Raw genomic sequence first — 17293 nt, forward strand, 5'->3', positions numbered from 1 at the left:
GTCTCTTTATTGTTCAGCTTGATCCAGAACTATTACTGACAATTGAGCTTCAAACCAACATGAGCCTCTCAAATCCTGAAATATGCCCCCTCCAAATCCTTCCAAAAATCCTGTGTTAATACATTTTTAAAGCAACTAAGAGTTTAATAGATGAGTATAATACATGACTAGAACAAAACCACACCATTGATATTTAATTAATCTTATTTAAATCAAAGGTGGACTTCCTAGCCCTCACCACACTACAGAAGAGCAAAATATGGCCATAATGCTTGAAAAGAAATTTACACAAGCACTTGGGCGCTTCTGGCTCCTTTTGTGAGAGAGGAATTGTTCATCCTTTCAGTTCTTCCCACAAGCTGTTCATTGATCTCCATGTGACAATTCCCTCATATCATGAGGCCTTTGACTGAATAATGTTCAATGTTTCTGCATAGATACCGGCTGACTCAGGTCTCAGTTCTACACCGAGGATGCAAATTTAATTACTTTTGAGGATCCCAGTTCTATACCTTGGGTGCAATTTGATAATTTTTTTGATATTTTCCTTTTGGACTTAGAGAAACAGCATCTGTTAGATGTCTTCGCATCCCTCTGAGAGCTATGACTAACTGGGGGAATGATGGCAGTTGGGGAACAGGAAGCTCATTTCTAAACAATAAAATAAAATGAACCTATACACCACGGGTTTCAAACTCCCCATGTGACGTTGCCATCACGTGACGCATTGCGACGGTTTCCCCATTCGTGGAGCTGGGGTATGTGCATGTGACACAACTGGCCCATGAGCCACCAGTTTAACATTCCTATATACTTTATATACAGCTACATTCAAAGAAGTATAAATAATAATTATAATGACACATGCTCACTGTTTTTATTTTCATTACTAAATTCATCTCTCTACGACTGTCAGGAGGGTGAATCACAGAAAAAACCCTTTTCAGAGTTCACTCTGTAAATCGGAAATCCATACATAGAACCCATTAAATCAATAATTAGCATAGATTCTTACTCAAATGTATATTTGTTTTGGGGATTCTCCAGTCTATGAATCATACTATGGTAAATAAGACTATGGGGCTTGCTGAAGCCCTTTCCACATTCCATGCATTTATGTGGCTTCTCGCTTGTATGGATCCTTTGATGGCGTGTAAGTTTACTGCTTTTGCTGAAGCTCTTTCCACACTCCATGCATTTATATGGCTTCTCCCCTGTGTGGATCCTTTGATGGTATGTAAGGTAACTGCTTCTACTGAAGCCCTTTCCACACTCCATGCATTTATATGGCTTCTCCCCTGTGTGGTTCCTTTGATGGTATGCAAGTTCATTGCTTCTTTTGAAGTCCTTTCCACACTCCATGCATTTATATGGCTTCTCCCCCGTGTGGATCCTTTGATGGGATGCAAGTTCATTGCTTCTTTTGAAGTCCTTTCCACACTCCATGCATTTATAGGGCTTCTCCCCTGTGTGGATCCTTCGATGGCATATAAGGTAACTGCTTGTTCTAAAGCCCTTTCCACACTCCATGCATTTATAGGGCTTCTCCCCTGTATGGATCCTTTGATGGGATGTAAGTTCATCGCTTCTTTTGAAGTCCTTTCCACACTCCATGCATTTATATGACTTCTCCCCTGTGTGGATCCTTTGATGGCATGTAAGGTAACTGCTTGTACTGAAGCCCTTTCCACACTCCATGCATTTATATGGCTTCTCCCCTGTGTGGATCCTTTGATGGGAAGCAAGTTCATTGCTTGTTCTGAAGCCCTTTCCACATTCCATGCATTTATAGGGCTTCTCCCCTGTATGGATCCTTTGATGGCATGTAAGGTAACCGCTTGTACTGAAGTCCTTTCCACACTCCATGCATTTATAAGGCTTCTCTCCTGTGTGGATCCTTTGATGGGTAATAAGGTTACCCTTTTGGCTAAAGCCCTTTCCACACTCCATGCATTTAAATGGCTTCTCCCCTGTGTGGATCCTTCCATGGGCAGTAAGATGATCACGTTGGGTGAAGTCCTTTCCACACTCCATGCATTTATAAGGCTTCTCCCCTGTGTGGATCCTTTGATGGGATGTAAGATTACTGCTTATTCTGAAGCCCTTTCCACACTCCATGCATTTATATGGCTTCTCTCTTATGCATGTCCTTTTATTAAGAATCTTGTTTCCATGTTCATTACATATGTTTGAGTTCTCTCCAATGTGGAAACTTTTCTGTGACTCAAGAGATCCATTTTCTTGAGAAAGTGTGGATATCCAACTGTAATTTTTTCCTTCATCTTTGCATATATTGGCTGGTCCTTTGGCTTGTGATGGACAGGGTCCATTTACATCTAATGTTTCTTTGAAGAGTCTTACACTGTTCCCAATATATGTCTTCTTTAGTTTTCCTCGTTCATCAATAAAGTCCTGCATCTGAGCAACAATTGAAGATGAGCTTTCCTTATTCCAGTTATTTGACAGGTTTCTCTCCTGCCTTTGGAATTCTGTTTGAATTGCAGGTTTCTCCATTACGTTTCCTTTTCTAAACACTTTGATGGGTTCTCCAGAGTCTTTATTGTCATTGTCATTCTCACCTTCAAAGGGAAAGAGAAATGAAAGTGAGTGAAAGGTTAGGGAAAAAGATCACTCTGTCAGAAGTCATATTGATTGCCTTCAGGTATTGTGCCAAATTCTAATATATACCGCATATCTGTATCCTTATATTATATTATAATAATAATATAATAGGTATTGAAATGATAATATCTCTATTGATGAGACATAAAACCTTGAAAAAGACATTAAGTCAAAAAACTTGAATGATATAGAAGCATCTGGGCCAAAATAGTTGAAATCTGTGTGATGGAGTTTGGCATTACCTCAAACTAAGGAATTACTTTGTCACTAAAAAGTTTAAATAGAAACACAAAAACAAATTAGATCGGATACATCTAAGCAGAATGCCATAGACCCATCTCCTTCCTAGGAGCAGTAGAAAAGCAGAACTTTTCCTTCTCCCTCTGAAGAGAAGACATCTATTTCGAGATGTTTTCAGAAGAACTAACTAATGGCCTCTAACTACAAAATGTCTTCCTGAACTCTCTGATTGGAGAGTAGGAAACCCTTACCAAGAGAGACCACGTTCTTATAATTCTCCAGCATGACTTCCCAATGCAGAGCTCTTTGGTGAGGATCCAGCTGAGACCACTCCTCCTCGGGGAAATCAACAGCCACCTCCTCAAAGGACACAAGACTCTCCTGAAAGGGGAAAAAAGTACCACTTGCTTTGCACTGGCAGAGGCGCAGGTGGGGTGGGGGAGGTACGCAATCTGGCTTACCAGATGGGCCATGTGAACCCTCTGCCACTCTGCCTGTCCTTGTTTGCCCGCAGCTGTAGGCCAGATCACATGCCTTCCCCACTTACCCCCACACCTCTAGTTGTTGCTAGAGGGGGGGCAAGAGAGAGAGGAGAGGGGAACAAACGGAAAGGACACCTGGACTCGCTGCGCTTTCTTTTGATTTGCATGCCGTGTTCCCTGAGAGGCCTCATGGAGAGGTGGGTGAGCACCTCATCCTTAGCTGCTGGGTGGAGGGCTGGGCTGGGCTGAAGCAGAGGAGAAAAGAATGGGGGAAGAAGCAAACCTCTGCCTGCTGCCAGTGCATCCCCCCACCCCCCAGTGGTCCCAGTTGCTGTGAGTGGTGAGCGCATCAAAAACAAAAAGTGGACTTCTGCACTGCCCCTTGCACTGCGCATGATGGCGAAAGGCAGAGAAGAGCCACCCTCCCTTCGGGAAAGAGCCTGGGGGCGTTTCAACAGTAGGACAAGCCGGTCTTATTCAGATCACATCCCAGCATGGGATCAAATCCCTGCAGGATTTTTCATTTTAATTTCCCTTCCAAAACATCCCAGGGCAGCACTGGCAGCAGGTGGAGGTCAGAGCATTGGGGTTGCCCACTTCCTGTCCAGCAGTCGCTGCAAACACATTTCAGGCAGCTGCTGTAAGCTGAGTCCTGCTTTTCCCTTTTGACGAAGTCGCCACTCCCTTGCAGCAACTGGCATGAGCGACTGCCTGTGCTGTTGCTGGCTTCACGGGAGCTCTTTGTCCTCCTGGCAGCACTGCTCTCGGCCACCCAAATTGGCTGCTCCTGCCTGGAACGGGGCGAATCTGCTGAGATCTACGACCTCCCACCTGCGGCCTGCCAGAGCCCCTTCGCCAGCATGCCCATTTTTCACACTTACGACTACTACCTATGCCAGTGATGGCTAACCTTTTTGCCATCGTGTGCCAAAAGCATGGGGAGCCGGCAGGGGGTTGCGGGTGCAGGTGCCCACATCCATAATTCAATGCACCCCGCCTCCTGCGCATGCGCACGTGACCCCCGCACACTTCCCCCTACTTTTGGCACGCAATGGTACGGTGGGCCTGGTAGGCCCGTTTTTCCACCTCCCCAGGCTCCAGAGGCTTTCTAAGAGCCTGGGGAGGGCAAAAACAACCTTCCCCATCCCCCCGGAGGCCTTCCGGAGGCCAGAAACAGCCAATTTCCTGACTTCCGGTGGGACCAGAAGGCCTGAAAATCAGTTGGCCGGTGGGGGCATGCACGCTGGAGCTGAGCTAGGGCAACACTTGTGTGCCCACCAATAAGGCTCCGCGTGCCACCTGTGGCACCCGTGCCATAAGTTCGCCATCACGGACCTATGCTGTCCACATCAGTGGTTGTTTGCCCCCGGTTCGCACTGGTTCTATAGAACTGGTAGTAAAGCCGGCCGGAGGCCCCGCCCACTGACCCCGACGTAATCTGCACATGCGCAGAAGAGCACACACGCGCGCGAGTGAAGCAAGCACGCACGTGCGGCTCTGCTGAGAACCGGTACTAAAGGTAAGTAGAACCCACCCCTGGTCCACATCCTCTGATTTCCTGAGGGAAATGGAAAATAAAAGTCTAGTAAATGAATGTTCTTCTCTTACCCGAGTTGGAGGTTCAATCCTGGTTTCTGCTCCCCCAAAACGAAGAGTCAACTTCCTTCTATTCTTCCCTATGAGGGAGACAGAATTTCAAAAAGCCTCATGAGTAAAATGGGAGGAGGAATGCTGTAGAGGAGAGGACACCGAGAAGATGAGAAAGTTAAGATTGATCAAAGGAGTGGAAGGACCTTATATTACCTCCTGAGGTGTCCTGAATTGGATCTCCCTGAGGGATTCCCCTGAAAAACAGTTCTTCAGGGAGATTTGACGGATGCCTCTTTCTCTCAGGATCTCTGATCTCCATTGCAAAGGGCTTGAAGTAGGAGAAAAGAATTAATGGTCATCACACATCATGAAGTGGTTTCTTTTCCAGTGAACACCACTGCAAATCACTCAGTGTCGATCAATTAGGCTGGGAAGGAAGAAAGAAATCCCTGTGCAAAATCTTTCTTATAGAATGGATAAGGGAACTACACAAAGATTAGTGAAGCATCTCCACATAGTATGAATGCCAGGAAAGGCTGGTAAGAAGACATCTGCTTTAAGCAGAACAAGACTCCTCGACCACCCCTGCAACAATCTTTCAAAATACTGGATACAAAAGCAGGCAGAGCAAAGGCAGGAGTGATCATAATTGCAAAGTATCGTCTAGTGCTGACAGCCCCTGTTCAAAAGTATTGGATTTTACTTTAAAAGAATGAAGATTTAAAATTGACTTTAGATGAATCAAAAAATTTACCAAGGACTGGAAATTAACTTGATTTAGTGGACTTATTGTTTTGGCTGTTGCAAAAGTTTAAAATTAAAATTGAAAATTAGAAAATGGCTTCAAGGCAAATAAAACTGTTGCGGCTAAAAGGGCTGGGGGATCACCAGCCCAACTATCTAAATTGCAATCTTTGTCAGCTCCAATGGAACCACAAATATTAACACTGGAAGCTTTGCAGGAAGCTTTAAAGAAACAAGCCTCTGTTTTAGAGGAAAAAATTACTTCTGTCTTTGAAGAAAAAAATATGGGATGTGGCTGAAGAGATGGCAGAAATTAAAGAGGTAATTCAAATTCGAAATAAGGAAATCAGAGAAGATATTGTTTTTGCATTTCAGGGTCTGGCAAGCCATATTGAAGGGCTGGATGAAAGAGTGGAAGAAATTAATCAATCCAATGTGGATTTGGGAAATAAAATGGGCGAGGTCCAGACAAAGATGGAGAGGGCAGACTTAGAAGTGACAATGATACAATATAGGGCGATGGAGTTTGCCCTGAGAGTAAGAGGCCTGAGAGAAAATAATCAAGAGAATTTGTGAGAGATCTTTGCAGAAGCCTTTGCACAGATAATTGGAGAACAAAAGGCAGATCTTGAATGGCAACTTGACAAAATTTATCGTGTTAACTCATGGGTTGCCAGACAGAAACATTTACCAAGAGATATTGTAATCTACTTTACAACAAGGAGGATACGAAATGAAATTTTACAAGCTTCCTACAAAAATAAATTTCAAGTGGTAGGGCAGGAGGTTTTAATATTGAAAGAAATTCCCTCCAAAATGCTGAGAACCAGAAAGAACTATGCTTTTTTGGTGGAAGAAGTTAGAAATCGCCAGATACAGTACAGATGGGAGGTTCCAGTTGGATTAGTGGTGAATTATTCAGGAGAAAGATATCATCTCAATACAGTTTGGAAGGCAAGAGACTTTTACACAAATGTATTAAAGGTTGGATGCCCACCGTCCCCAGAAGCTAGAAGAAGGAAGCAGAGGAGGCAAGAAAGGGCGAGAAAGAAGAAATGCAGGCACAGGCCCAAGGAGGGGTTTTGATTACTCAAGAAGATTTAATACAACTCTTGGGCACTGTTCAAGCTCCGGTGTTATTGGGAAAAATAGAGGAACTAAAGGACCAGAGACAGACCCGAGTGGCAACTAAGTGCAGAGAAGAATTAAAGGTGGAGCAAATTCAGACGAAAACTCAAGAAATCACAAAAACAGAAGCAGTGGGAGAAGCAAGGTCGAAGAGGAAAATGCAGGAAGATTTTCAGCTGATGCTCCAAAAGCTTCAAGGTGCCAAGAATGGCAACTAGATTTTTAAGTTGGAATGTCAATGGTTTAAATTCACTGCAAAAGTGGAGGAAAATATTTCATTATCTGAAACAGTACAAAAATGAAGTAATTTGTTTGCAAGAGACACATATTAGAATGAAAGATCAAAACTATTTGATAAACGCAAGATTGGGAACACATTTTGTAGCATCTGCACCAGAAAAGAAAAATGGCATAGTTATATACTTAAAAAAAGACTTAATAGCTAGACTAATTGAAGCAGATGATCAAGGAAATTTTAATAGAGGGGGAAAAATACTTTTAATTGGAGTATATGCACCTAACCAACAACAAGAAAAATTTTACAAGCTTTTACATACCAAACTAATACAATGGGATTACAAATCGTGTATATTATTGGGTGATTGGAATGGAGTTTTGGATACTAAAAAAGACAAAAAAGGACCTTCGCAAAATATTCAAATGCGCGCTATATTACCTAAATCTTTCTTTGATATGATGGAAGATATGGAGTTGAGAAATATCTGCCGAGAACGGAATGTTGAAGAAAAAGACGTTACTTTTTTTCTGATAGACACCAATCCCTTTCTAGGATTGACTTTATATTAATTACTAATGATTTTCTTTCTAGGGTGAAGAAGACGAAGATATGTTCAAGAACATTAACAGATCATATCCCGGTTTGGATGGAACTGGAACATGAAAAGGGACCTAGGAGGTCCTGGAGGTTAAATGAAAATTTGTTTCGTTATGAGGAAAATGTGAAAGAATGTAAAAAATTTTTGAAAGAATTTTTTGTTATGAATATGTATAAAGGTACATCTATGGAAGTGGTATGGGATGCAAGCAAAGCATATATGAGAGGTATTTTAATATATTTGAATAATAAACACAGACGTAGACAGGAAAAAAAACGGATTGATTTAGAAGAGGAAATAAAAAAGAGAGAGCAAGTATTAATATTGAACCCAGCAGATAAGAAAACAAAAGAAGCAATTAATTTATTGTGAGGGCAATTTAATATGTTGATGGCAGATCAGGCTGCAATTAGTCTGCAATATGCTAAACATAATACTTTCTGTAATGCTAACAAACCAGGTAGATGGTTAGAATATTTGTTAAGGAAAAAACAAAAGCTACGTACTATAGAGAAAATAGAATATAAAGGTAAAGAGGTGTATCAGCAAAACATGATTAAAAAAGCATTTTTAGAATTTTACATGAGGTTGTATGCTAGTGATAAAATTCAAGGTATAGCTATAGATAGATATCTACAGAAGGAGAACATTTCTATAGTTACAGAAGAGCAAAGGGAAGGTTTGAATCAACCAATAACCTCGGAAAAAATTGTCTTAGCAATTAAACAGTTGAAAATGGGTAAAGCTCCTGGGACAGATCGATTGACAACTGTTTATTATAAAAATTTGCAGTTAGAAATGGTGGAACCACTTAAGGAATTATTTATTAAAATACAATCTGGAGGAGATGTACCCTCATCTTGGAGAACAGCATTTATTTCTTTAATTCCAAAAGAGGATCAAGACCATAGTCAGCCAAAGAACTATAGGCCTATATCGCTTTTAGATACAGATTACAAGATTTTTGCTAAAATATTAGCAAATAGGTTAATGCTAGTTATACAACAAACGATTCATAATGATCAAACTGATTTTATAAATGGGAGACAAATGAAAAGTAACGTAAGGCAAATAGTTAACATATTGGAATATTTGGGGAAGAACAACCAAGTCCCTGCGGCGCTTATATTTTTGGATGCGGAGAAGGCATTTGATTGATTGAATTGGAATTTTTTATTGAAAATAATAGAAAAGATGCAGTTTGGAGAGTATTTTACACAATCTATTAAGGCAATATACCAGAAACAAACAGCACAAATAATAATTAATGGTAGTTTAACAGAAACTTTTAATATTGAAAAAGGAACAAGACAAGGATGTCCCTTGTCTCCATTACTGTTTATTTTGACTTTGGAATTTTTGCTGAATAAAATACGTGGTTCGGATAAAATAAAGGGAATTAAAATTAGGCATTATGATTATAGATTACGAGCATTTGCAGATGACTTGGTTGTTACTTTAACACAACCAGTGCAATCGGTTATAGGTTTAATGGATATAATTAATCAATATGGACAAGTATCTGGATTTAAAAGAAATGCAGGGAAAACAAAGATAATGACTAAAAATATGACTATAAATCAAAAAGAGTAACAGGATTTGAAATAGTAAGGAAAGTTAAATATTTAGGGGTTTATATTGTGACTTCAAATGTAAAATTATACAAGTATAATTACAAATCGTTGTGGCAAAAAATACAGAAAGAGATGGAAAACTGGAAAAAACTACAACTGTCTTTGTTGGGAAGAATAGCAGCAGTAAAAATGAATGTTTTAGCAAAGTTTTTATTTCTTTTTCAAATGATACCAATACTTAAAAAAGATGCAAATTTGAAGGAATGGCAGAAGGGTATCAGTAACTTTGTTTGGGTAGGAAAGAGACCGAGAATAAAGCAAAAAATAATGCAAGTTATACGTGAGAGAGGAGGTCTCAAAACGCCCAATTTAAGATTGTATTATGAGGCAACTGCCCTTTCAGCAATTAGTGATTGGATTAACTCAACAGAAGAGAGAATATTGGACTTCCGGTTGGCATCGCCGGTGTCGTGGACGGTCTTTTCGGACCGCCAGCCCACGACTCCGTTGGAGCCATTCTGACAGCGCTAATCAGCTGTCAGACGGCTTGAAAACTTCTCCTTCGGGAGAAGAAGGAGAGGAGAGCTGGTGGGTGAGGGTAGAGCTCCCCGTAAGCCCCTGGAACAACTCTAGGGGCTTGGAGGGTGAGAGCTCCCCGGTCAGCCCACTGAAGCTCCGGATCCGGGACGACTCTGTTTTAAACAGAGCCAGACATCGCGACCAACCCTGCTGTCAAAAAGAAGATTAATTGAATTCAAAAGCAGACAGAACGGAAGCAGGAGAACAAGCCTTTGCAAGTATCGTGCTTAACTCCGAGGATACATTGTTTCTACTTGATTTTTCTGAGCTGGAGGTGGAAATGGCAGCTTTGTTGCGGGCGTAAAAGTGAAAGTTAGAAATGAAAGTGCTTGTTAACAGATTTGCCCTCAGAGACTGGATTAAAGCTGCTGGGATTTGAGAGCTGGGTGGAGAAAAGACTATTTTGCTTGATAAATTACAAATACATTTGTGAAAACTGTTCAAGAGACTTTATGGCTGTGAAAAGAAAATTTTTTTAAAAATAAGATGGCTCCCAAGCAAGTTAATTTAGGAGTTCCTAAAAGTGGTGGAGGCTCTCCAGTGGTGTCAGAAATGACACAGAAAATACAATTCCCGATTGATTCACAGAGCCAGGAGGATTCTTTTAGAGAACTTACAGAATTTATAAAGGAAGCCATGAATAACCAAACTGCAGCTATGAATAACCAAACAGCAATTATGGAAGGGAAATTTAAAGAACTGGTGGAGGATATAAAAGCAATTAAAGATGCTTTTGAAGGAAAGCACAATGACAACGCAGGAGACATTATGACCAAAACAGAGAAGGTAGAACTGGCTGGCTCTCAAGAACTTTCAAACTTTTTTATTCCTGCTCTTTTGGAATTAATTGACAGAACTTTTCAAAAATATAATCTGAAGCAGAGAGAAGCAGAAATTGGCCAGTCTAATGAGATTTTGGAGGACAAAGAAGATTTGGCAGAGGCTTTCACACAATTAATCACAATTAATCGAAAAGCAACAACTAGACTCTTCTTTGCAAACTGATAAATCTTATCGAGAGAATTTCTGGTTCTACAGACGAAGGAATGAACTGATTGATTATATAAGCAAGAAGAGTCGATATGGGGGCTCTAAATCAGAGGAAACAGTTCTAAGAAAGGAACGAGTTTTAAAGATACATCAACCTCAAATCAAAATTCAAAACCTCTTCAAAATAAAAGTAGGAGGGAGGAAGAAAGACTGGAAAAAATACAGAAAGAAAGGAAGAATGGAAGATTAACTTTTTCTGGTTCAATTATTGATGTATTAATGATTAACTAAATGAATTAAGAAAAATATAGAAAGAAAGAAAGAATGGAAGATTAGTTTTTTTTAAGGTCTAATTATTGTTGTATTAAGATTTTAAAATATTTGAATCTTGAGAATAAAAGTAGGAGGAAGAGTAAAATGATTAAGTAAATGAATTAAGAATACTTTACAGATGTATTAAGAGATTTTTAGGGTTTGAATGATTTATTAGTGCTTGTTAATGTTTTTAAAACCCTAAGGGTTAATGGACTATATGTTATTTTGAGCTTATAAAAGGGAGGTTGATGAATAATTTGTAAAAGGGGAGTTAAGGGGTCTAGGGAGTTTTAAATCTTGCAGTAAGTTAGCATATTTTAACGTATGTTTGGTAATCTTATACCCTGTTTTTGCTCTGGGAAGTCGGGGTTGAAGGTTGGGTTTAGAGATAGATAAATGTATTAACAGATAAGCAAAAGTGTTACATTAAATGATAAGAAAATGTATTTTGATATATTGAATGATTGACTATATTGTACATTTGTTTGATCATAAAATAAAAACTTTTTTTCTTAAAAAAAAGAGTCAATGGTTTTCTTTTTTCCCCCCCTTTCCCCTACACTTCTTTCCCTTCCCTTCCCACCCACCATTTCCTACTATTTTCATTTTTTTGTATTTTATATTTTGATAAGCTTAATAAAACTATGAAAAGGATACAAAAAATGTGAACTTCTTGTTTATTATATTCAATTTTTTCTGGAGTCCCGGGAGGACGTCCTCTCACCTGCAACTCAACCGGCTCCTTCTTCTCCTCCGCCTGGCTCAGGAGGAAGCCTTCCACCAGGGCCACCGCCTGGGAGCTGGTCTCTGCTCCACACTCCCGCACCCAGCTCTCCATCTGCAGGGGCAGAAGTGCCAGGAACTGCTCCAGAACCACCAGGTCCAGCATCTGTGCTTTTGTGTGCTTTTCTGGTCTCAACCATCGACTACAAAAGTAGTGGAGTTGGCTGCAAAGACCGCGGGGACCTTCATCCTCCTGATATTGGATGCTCCTGAATTTCCAGGCATGAACATGTGAAATCTTGGTTCCTTCTTTCAGCATCTTCTGCCCAGTTCTTGCCCAGAACTCCCCGTGGATTCCAGACTCAGCACCGGAAGGGCCTTTTCCAGTTCTCCCACTTGCTAAAGGAAGGCTTGCCGTTCTTTCTCTGTCCTATAACACAATTCTAAATTAGTGCAAGGAAAGTTGTGTACCTCTGACAACCAATCAGGATACTCTTTCGGGGCCCCAGGAAGTTCAAAGCCAGGGAGAGCATAAAAACCCAGGGACTCACTGTATCTGCCCTTTTCTGTTCAGGAACTCAAGCCATGTGATTCTGTCCACCATTAAACCATCTTTCCAAGCAGTCTCCATGTTTCCAGTGTCTTTTTCCCCACTTGGAGCAGAACCCAGAAGGATGTTTCTTCCAACAGTGTCATCCAGCCCATAATGGGAATGCAGGCATAATCTTTTGCATCTGTTCCTTGCTAATCCTTTCTGACTTCCTGCTCAACCTTTGCCATGCAAGCTCACCCACCTCCCCCTATGCAGGAGCTGTTCCGAGGAAATGGGGCAGAAAAGACTATCCAGTCCCCCCCTCCCCCCTGTCTGATCTGGGACCAGAATATATTCCTCCTCTGGAGCTCCGCTTTCCCCTCTGCCTGTTAGAATCATTGAAAAGGGTGGTCGGGGAGTCTCCCACTCCCAAAACTCAAAAAACTGAACCTAGATGAGGACTAGGCAACACGCACACACGCGCACACACACCTCTACCTACCTTTTCCACTTCTGGATCCTTCAGACTTTCTGGCTGCCTTTTTAACCTCCTGCAAAGCTCAAAGGGTTAAAGTAAGAGAGTGAGAGTCCAGTATCCTAGAAAGGCAAAAACTGAAAGATGTCACTTCCTTCCTAAATTGTAACAGGGGCCAAAAGCTGAAGTGCCCCCCCTGGTGGATTTTCTGTGCATGGAAGGGGCTCCTGCAAAGAGAGGAGAAATGGTGCATTTCCCATGTGGGGCCAGGAAGGGGCTCCTTGTTTGGGAAGCTTTTGGCAGTGTTCTACTGTAGTAAATAGCATTGTATTTAAAGTACTGGTATTAGGGGAAAAAATTCCTAACAAGAATCTCATTTAAATCTGTTGCTGAGGAAGAAAGGAATAAGTCAACAACAAAAAAAAGAGATAAAAGGAAAGGTGACAGTAGAATGTACCTCAGCTTGATTTTCCAAAGGAAAGGGAGAATACAAATCGTCTTGTGTGAGTTGGAATGTTGACCACTATTTCAGCTCTTCCATATAGATAAGTCAACTTCTTCCTACCCTTTCTTGTGAGGGAGACATAGCAACAAAAATTTTGGGCTCAGTCGAGGACTATCTACAATATGTACATCAGCCGATTTCCTGAAGTCCAGGGAAATAATAATCTAGTTAGTGAACATCCTTTTCAATGCTTTTTCTTGTATTCAGGGGAATACAAGAACAAGCCATTAATCCCTCAACAACCATTCAACAACACTCATCCCCATAGAAGGACTTTTCTGAGATGGTAAATTGATGATTCCACCTAGAATATTCATTGTATTTAACAATAATGACAATTTAGTCCACATCAAATGAAATGCCAGTCAACTTACCCTATTTTAGGACGCTCCATTTCTCTTTCTTCCTACACTCAGCCATGCAAGTTCACACAACATGCCCTGAACACAAACAGGTCAACCAAATCAAGGAGTTTTTCCGAAGAAATGGGGCAGAAAAGACTATACAGTCCCCCCCCCCTTTTCTTTTCTGGGACCTGAATTTATTCCTTGTCTGGAGTTCTGCTTTCCCCTCTGCCTGTTAGCATCATTGAACAGGGTGGTAGGGAAACATGGGATCTGGAGGTCTCCACTCCCAATACGCAAATGATTGTATCTGGATGTACACAGCATGCAGTTCTGGGGCAGCTGACCAACAAGCTGGGTGAGTGGAAGGGTTCGTATATGGTTCTGTAACTCTGAAGTTTGGGATTTATGCAATATGGGCTTTGTGTTCTGAAAGGGAGTTAGGTAATTCTTATTGTGGCTGATGGCTCTGTCCTGTGTTAGATTTTAGGGTGAGGGACTGCTTGCTCTAATCCTATCACTCTGCTTTTGTTAGCTGTCAAAATTGCTGTAAGGGGTTTTGAAATATCCTGTCATGAGTGGACTTCTGCAGACTTTTGCTTTGCTTATGAATGGAGCCATCTAGATAGTTGGGTTGCTCTTTCAATAAGCTCCTTACCTCCTTAAGTACCTGCATCCCTTAGCAGCTAGCTTCTTGTTACAACGTTTTCTTTAGGCATCTGGCTGGAATGTGGATTGAGCTTCAGGCGGTTTTTATTAGCGCCTTGGTCTTTTGGCTTTTCTGAGGCTTTTCTTTATGGATAATATTTCTAAGGGCTTTTTTTCTTATGCTTAATATTTTATTTGGGATAATGTGGGTTTGATTTCTTCTTACATATAACTTTATAGACTATGGTGACTCTCTAGCCCCATCTAGTGGCCGGAGGGACAAACATGCCCTAACATACTCTCTTTATATACTGTTGTTGCCCTCTAGCCCAGGGATGGGTTCTACTTACCTTTACTACCGGTTCGCAACGGGGCCACACAGAAGCATTCTGATGATGTCGGGGTCAGTGGGCGGAGCCTCCCTCCGGTTTCATTACCAGTTCTATAGAAGCAGTCCAAACTGGGGAAAACCCACCAATGCTCTAGCCCCATCTAGTGGCCAGAGAGACAAACATGCCCCAAGTATATTGTTTGAAGCTGATCCTACCTATTTAACCATCAGCCTGCACTCTCAAATCAAGTGCATGCTGGGAAGCCAGACTCCCATTTCCTTTAGAATTTGGAGAAGTGCCATAGGTTTGCCATCACGGAGTTATAAGAACTGCTGGTTTGTGGATAGTTGGAGCTAAAAGATGTGTGAGTAGGCAATCTTCAGGTGTATTTCTTGTCGCAAGCTCCATGGTAGATTACAAACACAAAAGATGGCTGATCTTCCAGCCGACAGTACAAATCCTCCTTTCACTAACGTTGGCCTTGATGTCTTTGGCTCCTGGTCTGTGACCACGCGTCACACTAGAGGGTGTCAGGCAAACAGTAAGAGGTGGGCAGCCTTATTCACCTGTATGACCATTAGAGCTCTCCACATTGAAGTTATTATGGACGCTTCTAGCTTCATAAATGCCCTCAGATATTTTATTGCTATCCGAGGCCCTTTAAATACATTCGTTCAGACAGAGGCACCAACTTTTGGGGGGGCAGACAAAGAACTGCATGTTACTTTGAATATCGACACCAACAGCGTAGAGATATCTAAGTGACCAAAGCTGCATATGGAGTTTAAACCCACCTTACTCTTCATGGCCAAACAAGATCCGGTGGTTTTTGCAGCCAGGGCAGCACCAAGTTTTTGTTTTTCTGGTGCTGCATGGAGGATCTGCTGCTCCTGGGCTTGAGATCTAGAGTGCTAGAATTGCTTCTAAATTCAAATCTTTATTGTCAGTGCACAATGTACAATGAGATTGGTTGAGCTCCCTCCATGCACCCCCCCAACACAGTACAACTCAATGTGAAGACAGAAAATCCCTAACCCAATAAATCATATTAAGAAGCGCTCAGTCCTATTGTACCCATGTGAACATGTTACATGTTGCACCGGCCCTGAAAGTCCATCATACTATATAGTTATGATGTTATTTCGCATTCAGGAATTCTGTTAAGTATTTTAAAATATTCTGTTTTGTTACTCTATAGTACTGTACTGCTTGTTTGTAAGCATTTTGGGAACTGCTCTGCTTCTTTTTAAGCACTGTACTGTAGTGTGCAAACTACAGTATCGTGTTTGTAAGTACAGTTCTTTGCAAAGATAAAGTTTGTTTGCATTTGCTTTGAAACTGCTTGTAGAAATGCTAGCCAGCATCTACACAAAGCATTCTATAATGTGGTGTGCTGTATCTCTTCTCTAAACTCCTGGTTTTCAAATTTGCAAGCTATTTATATGAGTTTTTGATCCTTTTCTATGAATCCTGGCTTTTCTTCATACATGGACTGTATGGAGAGTCTGGCCTGAGAGGAGTGGGTTAGACTACAGGACCTCAAGGTCTCTTCCATCTCTGTTACTGTTCCAAGCCAAGAGTTCTGTAAATTCCTCCCCCATCTCCCTCTGGGAGCCTGGCTGGAGACTCTTAAGCTAATTACTGTAGTGGCAGGTTTTTTGTTTTTTGTTTAAAGTAACTGCAATCTGAGAGTACTGTAAATTACCCCCAAACCCCATCTGGGCAGCTGTCTGAAGACGCTTGAGCTGATGAGCAGCAAGTGGATTTTTTTAAAACTGCAAACGGAGAGCTCTGTGAGCCTGCTTGGAGGCAATTTAGTTCTTCCTTCAACTGCACCGGAATCAGCTGATCAGCAATGAAAATAACTGATCAGCAGCCCCCAGGAAGTATGTTAGATCTTCATTCATTTAACAAGCCATTTGATTCAATTAATGAATTTGATTGTAAAAATTTGTAAAATTGAATCTGATTCATTTGACACATTTTTTGATCCATGAGGTTCGTACCTTGAGGAATACCTGTATTTCTATTTTTCCAGTTTCACCCAGCCTGTTCCTTTAATAAAGCATCCAGATCTATGCAGATGGTCTGTTTTATTGGAGGATAGGTGGGTGCATGTCAAGCTGCACACAGAGTAATGTTGAATGAGGACAGAACAGACCTCACGATTCTAGGAAAAATTCATCTTTGATAGTGATGTATGCATGATTCAGAGACATGCTAACAAGGTGAGCCAATGAATAGGCATAGCAACTAAGTCAGCCAATTGGGAGCTGAGACAGACTGGAGCCAGGGCGTGTCTTAGTCTGCAGCTTCTGCATCTGTGCAGAGAATTGAAACTGAAACTAAGCAGTCTGTGCATGCTTGTCTGCTCTGCTGAAATGAAAGTAACTGTTCTCTTCTGCCTTGGGCCCTGCCTGTAACTTCTACTACGTTGAAAGAAATTGTACTCTGCTGTTGGTATTGTATATATATTCTTGCATATAAAGAGGTTTTTTATTTAAATCAATCCTGCTGAATCAGTCTGTGCGTGCTTTCTGGATTTAATTTCTGCAGGAAACCCTGATATAAATTTATTTGATGATCATTTAATTACAGTCCTCCCATGAACTATCTGTAATCTTGTTTCTCTTA

At 41.1% G+C, this 17293-nt stretch overlaps 2 protein-coding genes across 3 annotated transcripts in view; both read right to left on the reverse strand.

Annotated features, from left to right (window-relative positions):
- Nucleotides 1-872: 872 nt before the first annotated feature.
- LOC139312190 (zinc finger protein 91-like) overlaps nucleotides 873-17293 on the reverse strand; it is a 162523-nt gene continuing 146102 nt past the window's right edge. Inside the window, exons 7-8 of the mRNA XM_070936778.1 lie at nucleotides 13610-13613; nucleotides 873-2086 (exon numbers count right to left, since the gene is read on the reverse strand). Of these exons, the coding sequence (XP_070792879.1) occupies nucleotides 1012-2086; nucleotides 13610-13613 (1079 nt within the window). The 3' untranslated portion in view covers nucleotides 873-1011. The remainder of the gene's footprint in view (nucleotides 2087-13609; nucleotides 13614-17293) is intronic.
- Nucleotides 2416-12593, reverse strand: LOC139312212 (zinc finger protein 24-like). 2 transcript variants are annotated; one of them, XM_070936815.1, is made up of 6 exons: nucleotides 11825-12593; nucleotides 5148-5262; nucleotides 4953-5020; nucleotides 3480-3589; nucleotides 3114-3243; nucleotides 2416-2579 (listed from the first exon to the last, which is right to left on the reverse strand). In XM_070936815.1, exons 1-6 carry the CDS (start codon nucleotides 12140-12142, stop codon nucleotides 2514-2516), a joined length of 807 nt encoding a protein of 268 aa, XP_070792916.1. In that variant the 5' UTR covers nucleotides 12143-12593; the 3' UTR covers nucleotides 2416-2513. The 2 variants fall into 2 exon arrangements, with proteins under 2 accessions (XP_070792916.1, XP_070792917.1); XM_070936816.1 differs by lacking the exons at nucleotides 3114-3243; nucleotides 3480-3589.

The sequence above is a fragment of the Pituophis catenifer genome, unplaced genomic scaffold (assembly GCF_029215685.1).
Source record: "Pituophis catenifer annectens isolate HBS135680 unplaced genomic scaffold, rPitCat1.0.hap2 SCAF_2, whole genome shotgun sequence".
NCBI classification, from domain to species: domain Eukaryota; kingdom Metazoa; phylum Chordata; class Lepidosauria; order Squamata; family Colubridae; genus Pituophis; species Pituophis catenifer.

What these genes read in the sequence shown, in the direction of transcription:
- LOC139312212 (XM_070936815.1), bottom strand. Translation starts at nt 12,142, where the DNA reads ATGCTGAAAGAAGGAACCAAGATTTCACATGTTCATGCCTGGAAATTC. An exon ending in AATTCAGGACACCTCAGGAG is followed by an intron (nt 5,021 to 5,147) that starts GTAATATAAGGT and finishes TCTCCCTCATAG; the next exon opens with GGAAGAATAGAAGGAAGTTG. An exon ending in TAAGAACGTGGTCTCTCTTG is followed by an intron (nt 2,580 to 3,113) that starts GTAAGGGTTTCC and finishes TTCCCTTTGAAG; the next exon opens with GTGAGAATGACAATGACAAT.